Below are 13822 nucleotides of genomic sequence, written 5' to 3'. Positions count from 1 at the left end.
ATTTCTGTCTTTATAATATTATATAATTCTGAACAGTAATATGAACAATTAACATATATTTGTAGCATTTTTGAAAAGCTACTTATGCCTTAATAATATTATATATCATATGTAACAGTAATATTAACAATAAACATATTTATATTCATATATATATATAAACATCAATATTTGCTACATCCGTGCTCTCCATCCAGCTGAAGAGCGAAATATTCACTAGCTCTCACTTGCTCCAAAAGCTGAGCAGATGCTCAGTTTCACTCTCAGTAGCGGCAGCTCGATTCTGATTGGCTTGCAGGGCGGTCGTGTGATTTCATAACAATAAAATATGAATACAAATAAAATATTAAAAGATTGGCATCAAAGGACACATAGATTGATAGATATGCAGTTTATTAATAACATAAAAAAAAAAAAAATCTAATTAACAAAAAAAAAAAAAAGATTCCCCTTTCCCTCAAACTTTGCGTGACCCAGCTGTCACCCCCTGGCGGCCCCCCGGGTGGTCGGGGCCCCCACTTTGAAAAACACTGCTTTAGCTCACCTGAGTCTCTTGGTCTGAGAGAAGAGGGACTCTCCTCCAGATTGTTCTGGAACAAACAGCTCCTTATGTCCGTTAGTGCAGTTAGCTAACCAGATGCTAAACAACACGTTCTCTGCTGGCACCGGTCTCTCTCTCACACACTAAATGCGCCTATTTCCACACACACACAGAGCCGAGCTTGAATGACACAAGCACACTTTTATTCAACCCGGTATCACGGCAAGACGTGAACATGTGACGATTTTACCATGCTGGGAGACGTGAAGATGTCACGATTTCGTCCCTTCAAACGTGGACAGTTACACGGTATTGTTAACCCATGTTAACCAGTGGAGAAATAACCGGAAATGCCAAGCAAATGCTACCCCGACGTAATGATCTATTTTTTTAATAGTCCACCACTCGATTACGCCAATTTTCTTGTTTTCCCCCAGCTGGGTCGACACCTTCTTTTAGCAGAAAACAAAGGCTACATTAATGTATTTAAATCGATGTTAATCCATGCGTGTGGATCATAGCAGCGCCATATCATAGGTGTGGATGTGGAATTAACTAGACCCTCCAGAAAAACGTGATTAATGCGATTCACATAATCAGCAAAATGGCGCAGATTTTTAAAAGGGCGCATATTTATTAAAAGGGCGCATAATCCCCCGCATTTTTCCACACAAAGTTGAGCAAACAAAAAGTTAACTCGTCTTGACGTGAGGTAGTCATGATGATCACGCGACGTCATCAGCTCGCACATCACAGAAGGTAAACAACACCGTAGAGTGAACGTGTGGAACTCACACGAGAGAGAAAACACCAAGATGAAAAAATCTGATCCATCTCATTTACCGACGAGCATTTCTGCTAAAGACCGGGCAAAGCAGTACCCCGATGTCTTTCAAGAAAGTGGGGGGGAAACTATTGCATTATGCCATCAATCTGGTGCACTTTGAGGGGGAAATGAAGAGACTACACCCATATGAAACAGAACTGTATACATTTAAATAATTATAAAATCATAAGAACATGGCCATAACCAATAACATACCATATCCAATATGAAAAAAACATTGAAACTTATTTATTTATTTGTTTTTGGTTCATTTATAGTTGTGAGTGTGTCTGGGCTCCTGAACCAGCCTCACCCGTCTCCCTCCTCTCCTCCCTGCTCCTCTTTGAGGCAGCAGCAAAGACTAGTTTTAGCTCTCAACAAGTTTTTAAAGTTTATCTTACCTTTTTTCACCTAGTTAACTTTTTTTTTTTTATTCATGCATATTTTACTAATCACTCCCCCTTCAAATGGAAATATGTGTTTACATAAATGGTGACCAAACCGTTTGAGACCCACTGAGAACTTAGACTAAGTTAACTATCTAAGCACTCAGAGTCCTTTACCTCACCTGAGCTGTAGTTATCAGTCTCTCAGTCTGACAGGAGAGGACTCTCCTCCACCTTGTTGACAGCTCATTATACCCGTTAGCGCAGCTAGCTAGCACCAGATGCTAACAACAACAATACACGAAACCGGTGCGCGCGCTCTCTCTCTCGCGCCACACATACACACCCTCCCGAGCTTGAATGACACACAGACACCAATCGAGGGCATTAGTGTATGATCTGTATGAAAGTGGCCAGGGCCGTGGGAAGTAGGGGTGCTGAGGGTGCTGCAGCACCCCCTGATGGAGGACAGGGAATCTGCACGTCCACAAGATTAAATGGAAATATAATACAAAAAACGAATTTTCAGCCCTGATGTAACAACATTCATAATTAAGTAAAGATAACACCCTTTTCACCCCGGTTACAGTTTCCATTTGCCCTGTGCGATGAAAGTGGGGGATGTTGGCTTATCAGGCGCCCGCAGCTCACACACAGAGAGAGAGCGAGAGAGATACCGGCGGGGATTTTTGTTAGCTTCTGCTGCGCTAACGGATAAAAGAAGTGGAGGGAGAGTCCTCTCCAGACGGACTGAGAGGCTCAGTGAGGTAAAGGACTGAGTGTTTAGATAGTTCACTTTAGTCTAAGTTATCTCAGAGGGTCTCAAACGGTTTGTTAACAATTTATGTAAACAAATATTCCCAAGGCACACCTTTATAATTATTGGGATAAATAAAAACAAGTTTGAAATCATTCCAGTGCATACTATAGGACAGTAAACCAGAAATATTGTTTAAATCTGGAGAGATTAAAGAATATACATAAATAAATAAATGTTAACTGGTAAAATAAGAAATAAATTAACAACAAAAATAAAATAAGTTACATTTACTTGTTATTGGCTATGTTAGGTTATTGGTTATGTCCACATACTTATTTGATTATTAAAATGTAAACCGATCTTTTCGATATGGGTGTTTAGAGATGTACCCCTTAGATCTAGTCTCTGGCAATTCAGCTCAAAGTGCACCAGATTGAAGCATTTTACTTTATAATGTTGAAAAAAAATCTTCCACCCTGACCCCCCTAGAGGATGTGATCCCCACAGCACCCCCCATTTGAAACATGTTCCCACGGCTATGAAAGTGGCCATGTCGGCAGGCCACATCATATAGACAGCCAGTCACCCTCTGTGAGGCAGAGTCAGACCCACATTTGCGCAGCGTTGCGTTCACAATACATTCATAAAAAATCCTCAGGCCAGCAGGCCACTTAACAGGCCAGGCCATCGGGAGGACCGGGAGGTTTCCCAATCAGTCCGGGCCTGGGTATATTTGTTGTCATGCGTCATGATGTGCCACCGGCATTTTGTGCCGGTACTCAGTAAGAAGTGCCGGTACCACATGGGTACAAATCAGAAGTGCCGGTACTGTGTACCGGTGAGTACCGGCCCAATTCAAGCACTGCATATTACACAGATTATGCACAGTGGGAGCAGCAATAACCGTCAAATAATAATTCAGACAGGGGAGCTCCGCACCGCCTGCCTGCCACTAGGGGGTGCTGCAGCGCCCTCAGCACCCTCCTTCCCGGCCCATGGGTCTTTGTTTACATTAGCAAGCATCACTAACACTCAGAGCTAACATGTACTGGAGAGAGTATGTGTGAAGAAGTGGAATATAAAAAGGTACTGTCCTTGTGGTAAACTCTCAAGAGAAAAAGCATTTGAGCTCCATACCGTTTCAGAAATAATCCTTGATGTGGTTTGGAATCACATAAAGGATTAATCACAACGTTTAATCACGACAGTGATTAAGTTGAGTATCTGGGTAGAATCATTTGTTTGGTATTTTAAGTAAAACACTTCATAGACATGTTTTTTATATATCTGCGACCTATAATTAAATTATTAAAAATTATTATTTATTATTAAATTATTATTTATATTATATTATTAAATTATATTATTATTAAATTATTATTTATTATTAAGTTCTTTGTCCGTGTGCCAGCGCGGCTTTGAGACACTGATTTGTCCTCAAATCATCATTATCTTATACTTCTGTACAGGAGTTACATTTGGCTGGGTCGGTCCGGTCCGGGGTGTCCACATCTTCAACAATTTCTGTTTACAAAATATGCATTTCAAAATGGATGCTGCGCTCATAGAAAACCTAGCTGCAGATTCAATCAATCAAATCAAACACTCCCTAAACTTACATCCAAAAGACAGCCAGTTTTAGAGCTGTTTTGACTTTACGTTTGGCAAGCCGTCATTGGACCAGCTACACTCTGAGTTTTATACCACCCACTGTGTTTTTTTCTTCTTCATATTGCTAGTTATATTGTGCAGCCCTACATTGTACATGAGTAGGATTGCAGCACAACATGGTTGCACATAGAGGTAGGCTAACTCCATATATCCAGTCTCTGATAGTGTTACGTTATTATTAGAGTGCTCTGTTTGATTCGGAAATTGTATATATTTATATAAATATATACATATATATATATATATGTGTGTGTGTCCGCATCTGTGGCCTGTTATTGTCTCATTATACGACACTGTGAATGAATTAACAGTAAATATATAAGTGGTCATGAACACATCTTTCCATCAGACAGAGGGCTGCTGTGCCTCCTGTCATCATTAATGGACGTCTCTTTAAAATGACCGCTCAGAGGAGAGGAGTTCTCATTTCTCTAACCGCCTACTGCTTCCCCTCCTCTCTCCTCGGTTCCCCTCCTCGGCTCCTCCGCTCGCATCTCCTGTGGGCGGGACTAAGTCTCGAGGATAGGAGTCGAGGAGGGGAGTCGAGGAGGGGAGTTAGAGAAATGAGAAAGGGCCCAGGAACCAGCCAGCAGGTTACTTTAATGCGGAAATAACTATATACTGATACCGGTTAGTAAAAAGCATGAATGAATAACTTTGTTTATTTCGCCCGAATAAGCACAGTATGTTAGTATTGTCTTTGTGAGCATGTTAGCATGCTGATGTTAGCATGTATCTGAAAGCACCCAAGTGCCGAAGTAAAGTCTCACAGAGTAATGGAATGGTCATGGTCTTTTTTTCTTTGTGTTTTTAGCAGAGATGAACATTTCCAGACTTCACCAAAGTACTGTGGCCTGAACCTGCCACTTGCACAACTTGCTTTCCAGAAACTGGTAAAGAAGGATAATGTGTTTGGCGGGTAAGTGCATGAACGGTTTTATCTTTCAAAGTGAACTACCTTAATAGTTCACTATTTGTAACTAGTAAAAATGGTATGGCGAGATTAACTCTATAATTACTCTTAAACTTGTCTAAAGTGTTAAGAATGACCAAAGAGTCCTGATAGGTACTTATCCCTTGCTGTGCTTCTCAAACTAACAGGTTGAGGGTGCTCTCTTGAACTTGCTCCCCTCCCTTGATAAGCAGCCCTTGGGAGTGGAGGGTTTGAGGATCTTCTGATTCTCAATGAGCCCCTGCATGTGATCCAGACCCACAAACCTCCACTAAAGAGCATAAAGCTCTCTAAGGCGATCGCTGCTGCTGTACTGAACTTGTCTGCTGGCAGCCTCCAGGTCATAGGTAACCTCACCTTTACACATCAGCATCAGTATTTGATAACACATTAAACATCGTTGAATGTTTTAAGGTCCTTGACATCTGCTCAGGTGTTTCGTGCTCACTGATGTTAATGACTGCATATCTTCTCCATGTTGTCTTCCTCAGGGGACTGGTGGTCCTCACTGCCATCCTCCACCATGAGTAAACATGTTGAGGTATGGAAGCAGGCCCTGCAGTGATCCTGTCCGATGAAACTTTTAATCGAAACTCAGAAGTCAGAAACCTGCTACTTGTCCTCCAGTATATGTACAACGTGAGTATCCGTTATTAGCTGACTTTTTACGAATGTCATTGAGCATGAACCAGTAATCCTACTCATTTTTTACTTTTCACCTAAAACATTTTGTTTTTCAGGCAAACCGCAGGACTGCAGAACCTCAAAAGATGCCAGAAAGCAAATTCTGTTTGTTGATGAAAAAAGAATTTCTTCTTCAGGATCTGCAGCTTTGGCGTTCACGGTCACAAAGCAAGGTAAAAATAAAATAAAAGTGCACTTACTCTAATACACACTCACTCAAGTTCACACACTTCTAAACTCAATATCCTACTGTATGTTTTTTCCCTTTCAGAAGAATACTGAGCCACTTATCCTTTGTAGCTTTCCGTCTGTGATGGACCTGGAGTCGAAGAAATATGTTTTTGACCGGAATGCTGAATACACCAAGGTAACTCAAGCCTTGTTCTGTACCTCATGAAAATACGCCTTCACACACAATAAAGTCAGGTCAAGAAATGTCCACGTAAACCTGTTTCATTGTGTATCAGCTCTGCCTGATGAGTATATGTTTTCCATGTGACAAACACAGTGAAGTAAGCTGTCAATTACACAACAGAAACATTTTAAAATAAGCAATAAGAAATTAAATCTGTAATTGTCCTGTGCACCAGAATGAAGCACAGCCACCTGTCTTCTGGGAATTATTTTGGGCATTTGGACTCCCTATGCCTCAAGACATGGTTTTTGAAGTTGACGTGATGCGAGGATCAGTTTTGAAAGACACCTTTGAACATTTGGCTTCTATAAATCAGAGTGACTACAAGATTCCACTTGTGGTAATAAACATGCAGTTTTATTCTGCTTAAAGTCACACAAAAAATCTTGCATCATTGTTTATTGACTCTTGTATGAGCTGCTGTATCATTGTTTTGCCTTTCATCTTGTAGGTTTATTATGATGGAAACTTGCCCCGCTGGGACGATTTTTATGGCTAAGTGAAAGACTTTTTTTACGAAGTGTTTCACGAGATGGTTTCAGCTGAAACCGGGATGTTCATGTACAATGACTCCAAGACACTGGCATGGTTCCCATCCAAAGTAAGACGATATGTATGCAATGATAAAAAGGATCCAATGATCATACCACAAAAATAATTGTCATCCTGGTATTTCTCCACTTTTCTGTTGAAAATTGTATCTCCTAACAACACCAGGCAGCACCAGAGGACCAGAGGTACCTACACTTTGGGGTTCTGGGTGGATTGGCCGTGTACAACCAGTGTATCATTCACTTACCATTCCCACTGGCTCTGTTCCAGAAGCTGCTGGGTGTGAAGCCTTCACTGGGGGATATGATGGAATTCAGCCCCTTTGTTGGAAAGTAAGGAAATTCATTTAAATCACACACATTTTGGGTTTGGCGTGCAGAATTTTTGGTCATAATACAGTACATTGTAAAGCATCTTTAAAGTCTTAAATATAATTCCTTTTATCGGGTTTCAAGGGGTCTGAAGAACATTCTGGAAGACTACACAGATGATGAAATAGGAATCCTCGACTTGGATTTCTCAGTATGTGTTTTACAGTCTTCATCCTCTTTCTGATATCCATCTGACAACGGATATGGGATGGAATGGGATGGACTGGGATGGAACAAACGTTGACCTTGATCCTCAAAATCCTGAAAAGTCTTTGACTGGTCAACATAGGTACAGTAAGATTGTTTTGTTATTTGTCATCAGATTACAATCTTAAATAGTATGTAAATCAACATCTTGGGTTGGGACTAAAAACGTTTAAAATGTATGTTTTCGAATCGATCAGGCTAGGCTAAGCTACACCGTTATAGCCGCGCCATTCGCTTGATTAGCGCCACCCAGGGCGAATTCACATTTATCTGCATCTTCACATTGACCTTATATGTAGCCCTGCAAAGGTTGCTTCGCATCCAATGTGAACGCACCATCAGGCTTATATTGTAAGCCTATAGAACTATAAAAGAAGAGAAATGACTAAAACAATAAGCTTAAAGATACAATATAACTTTGTAGACAGAATTTCTCATAATTCATTGCTTTTACCTGCTAGGTCAGAAATACCTTTAAAATCAAGTCATTTCTTTCTGCCGCCAACCTGTAAAAAGATATTTAATACATTGATTAATTCATTTACATCAGTCTTGGTATGTGTAAAACTATAATCAGCCCCGGCTCAGTCTTAACTTAATCAGGCTGAAGAAAATGATGCAAAGATTGCAATATCCTCCTGTCAGAGCATAGTTTGACAGGATCTGAACCTGATCTTGTTGACTTGTAAATTTAATCTGCTGAACAGGAAGGAGTATGTGGAAGCCTACATGAGCCATGCCTTCAACACATCAGTGGAAGGTGTGTTTCAGGAGTTCAAGCGGGGCTTCTTCCAGGTGTGTGACAAGGATTTGGTGAAGCTGTTCCGACCACGGGAGCTGCAGGAGGTGCTGGTGGGCAAAGACTTCAATGACTGGGCCAGGCTGAAACAGGTACAGTCCAAAACAAGAGCTACTCATGTTCTATTTTTTATCTTAAACCTGTCCCATCCTTCTATGCTTGATTTAAATGCTAAATATATAAGAAGTATTTGTCTGTTTCACTGTATTTAGGTCACAGTTTATGAGGGGAAGTACAACACAACCCCTCTACACCCCACCATACAGATGTTTTGGGAGGTTTTTGATGATCTAACGGAGGATCAGAAGAAAGCTTTCCTTTGTAAGTATAGCACCTGATTTCAAATATCAAAACATGACAAATTATAATTTTCATGAAGCATTAATGTAGATGGTTCATGAAAGTTTTACAGTTACTATGTACACTTAGTATCTGGTAAATGATGTAACTGGTGGTTGCTTGGAGTCAATAAAATGCCTTATAGTTGCTTTAAAATCTTCTAATGAGCCACTAAAGTGGTTCAGGAATGAGTCCTAAAACCCGGAAAGACTTCTTCCACATCTTACAGGCTTATTATCAATTCTGGTTCCCTTGTCTTGTCAAAGTCAAAAATACGTCAGCTTCTGTGTCATATTTTGCGCAGCATGTGACCATCATGTACGTTGTATAGCCTAATTAGCTTTTTACTTCTGGCAACTGTTCTAAGCTTCTATGTTTCATATAAATGGCGGTTGCTAAATAAATCAATTTTAAGCATCATTACGCCAACACAAATGGTTCCAAAACTGTGAAGTCCACTGAGACAAATGTAACATTTGTGATATTGAGCTATATAAATAAACATTGATTGATTGATTGATTGAATAATCCGCTTTTAGCTTAGCAGTGTTGATGCACAGCCATGTAAATGTGATGTTGTTTATAGCAATATGTTTATTATATATAATTATTTCTGCTGTTACATTTACGCTTCATAAATCTTCAAGTGGTGTTAATTAGACCCTCCAGAAAAACGCGGGCAAAAATCCTTGATTATGCGGGCTAAAATCCTTGATTATGCGATTAAACATGCAGGGTTTTTATGTGATTTTATGCGGTGAAATGGCGGGAAGTTGCGAAATATGCGGAAAGTTGCGAAATATGCTAAATATGCGGGGAAAAAGAATAACAATTTTTTTAAATATTGGGCTGTCTTATTTATTCTCTCTCACACACAACCTGCCACTAACGTTAAACCCCTTTACTATTCAATTAAACAAATTCAATGTTTATTTATTGTAAAAGCAATTGGGCTATTTTAATCTCTCACACACACACACACACACACCCCCCCACACACACACCCTCCACACACACACACACACACGCACACACACACACACACACACACACACACACACACACACACACACACACACACACACACACACACACACACACACACACACACACACACACACACACACACACACAGACACACACACACACACACACACACACACTTCTCCGCCTCATTCTGTTTTCATTTACTCGTTCGTTATCTGACCAGCTTCAATCTTGTAGGCTACTCACTTCGTTTCTTGTAGCCCTCGAAAGGGTTTTGGAGGTTGATGCCTCGGTGAACGTGAGTTGTTAGGCTTTCTTGTCCGCAGCAGCAGAAAGCATTTTCGAATGTTTGAATGAATCAAAGTGGGTCGTCACCATCGATTTTCTCTTATGCTCCAACACACAGTTGGAGGGTTCGGGGTGCAGAATAGTTTCCCCCCACTTTTTGCCCGGTCTTTAGTAGAAATGTCGGTAAATGAGATGGATTAGATTTTTTCATCCTGGTGTTTTCTCTATCGTGTGAGCTCCACACGTTCACTCTATACAGTGTTGTTTACATTCTGTGATGCGCGAGCTGATGACGTCACGTCAAGACGAGTTAACTTTTTTTTCCCTCAACTTTGTGTGGAAAAATGCGGGGATTATGCGGCCTTTTGATAAATATGCGGCCTTTTAAAGATCTGCGCCATTTTGCTGATTATGCGGTAAATTCTGCGATCGCGTTTTTCTGGAGGGTCTAGTTAATATGTGGAGATTATCCTGCCGAACAGAACATGTTAAGTATCATAAACGTGGGTTTGCAACAAAGCACATTTTCTGTAATATCAAAATCCAATGGGAAAATCACCCATTGCTTTTTGTCAAGCCTCTGAAAACACGTCAACACTGCACCACTCTATTGAGCGGGAATACATACAGTCCAAAACAATGCACAACTGTTGGTCTAAAGGGCAACAAAGGTATTTTATTGAGAAAAGTTTTAAACTAGAAAAAAGACTCTCAAACTAAAACTGAATTGATAGTTTGAGAGGTATACTTTGATGATTTGCTTTCCAAAAAACATTCTGTTCCCCATTTTTACCAGGTGTTTTATTGGCCTGTGTGTCCATGATCTCCTCACTTAAATAAACGTTCTACATGCAGTTGGAAGGCACAGCAAGGCACAATTAAACTAAAATCATTCAGGTCCGATTTATAGGAAGAGCAGTGCTGGTCTTAACAACAAGGATTTCACAGAAACTAATAGAAAGTAAAAAACTCACTGATTACCACTTCTCCCTCCTCCAGGGTTTGTGACCGGATTTGAAAGGGTGCCTGTTCTTGACCTGGAGAAGTTCAAGATGAAAATCAAATATCAACAAGTTCAAGGCCCCCCTGACCAGTTCTACCCCAAAGCACATACGTGTTCCTCGGACCTGGAGCTCCCCTTGTACTCAACCAAAGAGATCATGCAAACCAGGCTGACCGAGGCTCTGAGCAGCAACAAAATCATCTTTAAAGATGCTGGGACTGAACTCGGAAGGTCTGAACAGAAGACTTAACATTGTCATAGAGCACTTTGTTAACCAAGAAGCAGCCTTTGTAGTATTGCTACTATAACTGTTTATTAACAAACTGTATGGCTGGGAAATTCTTGATAAATAGGATGTATTGGGTGGTGGCTTAATATCAGAAATCCTTCCCTAATAGCAAAAACGCTGTTATACTCCCAAAAAAATATTGTATGTATGCATATTTCAGAAAAACGCCCTATGTACATATTTAAGTATTACATGATCTTCTAACATGAATAAGGGTCTGACTTTTTTTTATTATTTTGGTAAGTTAACCATGTAACAAATGTTACATATTTAAACATAATACTCCTTTGTGTTCTGGAGAATTTTGTTGACAGTTCTGCTGTTTAAGTGGCCGTGTCAGACCTGACCTTTACCTCACCTACCTCTATTGAGCTTACCATTGATAAAAATATGCTAAATTGGCTGTAAATAGAAAGGATGTATGTTTCCATCATGTCTTTTCAGACGTGTGAGACCAGGCATGTGAAACTAAATAGAACATTCTGAACTTTTGACCTCTGCGCATTACGCATTCTAGATGGGGCAATAAAAGCCGACCTCTGCAGCTCATCCAGAATGCAGCGGCTCGTCTGGTCTTCAACCTTCCTAAATTCTCCCACACCACACCGCTCCTCCGCTCACTTCACTGGCTTCCATTAACTGCTAGAATCCACTTCAAAACAATGGTACTTGCGTACCATGCTGCGAATGGATCTGGCCCTTCCTACATCCAGGACATGGTTAAACCGTACACCCCAGCACGTGCACTCCGCTCTGCATCAGCCAAACAGCTTGCTGCACCCGCACTGCGAGGGGGACCCAAGTTCCCATCAGCAAAAACACGTGGGTTTGCTATCCTGGCTCCAAAATGGTGGAATGAGCTCCCCATTGAAATCAGGACAGCAGAAAGCTTACACATCTTCCGGGGGAGACCGAAAACTCATCTCTTTCGACTCCACTTCGAACGATAGAACTATTAACAAAGCACTTATATACTAACAAAGGACTGGCTTATCTAAAGCCAGTTGAGTAGCACTTGAAATGTTTTAGCTCTATGAAACCTGATGTACTTATATGATTCTGTTTTCTTCAAGTTTGTATCTTGTTGGTCGAACGCACTTATTGTAAGTCGCTTTGGATAAAAGCGTCAGCTAAATGCAATGTAATGTAAAAAAGCGTAAAAGTTCCAGCCACAATTCTGAGAAGGCGCTTGTGGTTTTTGACACCTTGAGAGCGGTTACAGCGGGTATGAAGACAATGAAGCACAGGATGCAGGCGGCCTACGGAAAGGGTGGAATCAACTTCCTGGGCCAGCGAATCATAGAGACAAGCTGCCCATATTGTCTCTGTTAATAAATGAAGTCTCTGTTAATAAATTAAAGTATAACATTTGCATATTTGAAATTAAATGTTTAAAGAAAAAAACTTGATTCTAAACATGACATTGACAATGTGTTCTGCTTTCATGAAAAATGTTCATATTCCCTCTCTTTAAAATTACATATTATTACTATAAGTCTTTATTTGTTTTAATTTTAACTTTAGATTTTTAATTGTTCATTAAGTAAAAGTTGAACATATGTGACCTCCTTCTCCCTCAAAGATAGAAAAGGGGAAACCAACTGATGCAGAGAGGGAGGAGGCAAGAGACTATACAAAAGATGATGTGTGAAGAGAAAGGGGGGCTTTTGAGGCTTGGAGGCTTGAGAGCTTGGGGGAAGTTTTCTGAGGCCCAAGCCCTGGGGCCTGGGCTTGGGCTCTTTCAGACAGCTTTTTTAGAACATTTGACTTGTGAACCTGTTGCTTTTGTATTTTGACTTGGTGTCTTTGTTATTTTTTAAGGATTTGTTTAATCCTCAATTTTTGTTAAAACCTTAATAAAACCGGTTTGTACTTTGTGCATTTCGACCCAACTCCTGGTCTCTCTCGTGTTCTCTGAAGGTATCTGCTTGGTCTTAGAGTGAGGTAAGAACACCCTTCCCTGGAAAAGGCTGACATTAGTTGATAATTTGGATTTTAAATTGTTTAAGGGGAATAGAAACTCTGCTAAGGTTAAACTATTGTTTCACATTGGTGAATGTGGTTGATGTGGTTTTGATCGATGGTGAGATATGATATAAGCTCTGCTGATGTGGTAATGTCACTGCTGTGATATTAATATTTGACTCTGGCTGGCAGTGTCAATGCTGTGATATTAATGTTTGACTCTGGCTGTGTTTGATATTACATTGGCATTGTTTTGATTGGTATAACTGGGGATCAAAATTGGGGGTTAGGGATTGTGGGTCCTGAAGCTGCCCTAATTACCAAGGGGTCTCCCAACGACACAGGGTTTCCCCTCCAGGGGCAGTTTTGATACTGCTCTGGGGTTCTACCAACCCACCAACACCTACTACACTATTCACTCCGTTTTTGCTATCCTAGCGGTCGGACATCCGTGGCTGGAGTGCCTAAAATAGGGATACGACGGGCAGTTTGGTGTTAGAGGCCACGCTGTGAAGGCCCCCCCTAAGCATCTTGCGTGTAGATTCTGGGGGGTTTAGTCCTAAAAAGATTGAACGGCCGTTCACCGGAGCCTTATCAGCACCGGAGTTCGGTATCGGAGACGGCCTAGATATTAACGTTGGTTGTATCAAAGTTACATTCCTTTTCACTTTTGTTGTTGAGTTAAGTTTTTCAAAACCTTAATATAGGAATCATTTGTTAATTAACATTATAATGTATGTTGATGCAATACAAATGACTTCCTTCTGCTCCTCGGCTGTTGAATACA

General features: G+C 40.6%; 1 protein-coding gene across 1 annotated transcript in view; it reads left to right on the top strand.

Moving 5' to 3' along the window:
* LOC307038792 (E3 ISG15--protein ligase HERC5-like) overlaps nt 1–12962 on the top strand; it is a 22285-nt gene extending 9323 nt beyond the window's left edge. The window contains 18 exon segments of the mRNA XM_079680469.1: nt 2483–2520; nt 4999–5103; nt 5222–5240; nt 5286–5355; nt 5358–5483; nt 5628–5696; nt 5699–5775; nt 5877–5993; nt 6092–6187; nt 6411–6575; nt 6653–6665; nt 6736–6836; nt 6953–7119; nt 7243–7323; nt 7367–7447; nt 8073–8256; nt 8377–8485; nt 10778–12962. Of these exon segments, the coding sequence (XP_079536595.1) occupies nt 2483–2520; nt 4999–5103; nt 5222–5240; nt 5286–5355; nt 5358–5483; nt 5628–5696; nt 5699–5775; nt 5877–5993; nt 6092–6187; nt 6411–6575; nt 6653–6665; nt 6736–6836; nt 6953–7119; nt 7243–7323; nt 7367–7447; nt 8073–8256; nt 8377–8485; nt 10778–11031 (1872 nt within the window). The 3' untranslated portion in view covers nt 11032–12962.
* The last annotated feature ends 860 nt before the right edge of the window (nt 12963–13822 follow it).

This window comes from Notothenia rossii, assembly GCF_949606895.1.
Source record: "Notothenia rossii genome assembly, chromosome: 5".
NCBI classification, from domain to species: domain Eukaryota; kingdom Metazoa; phylum Chordata; class Actinopteri; order Perciformes; family Nototheniidae; genus Notothenia; species Notothenia rossii.
This window is presented reverse-complemented; position numbering and strand designations above follow the sequence as displayed.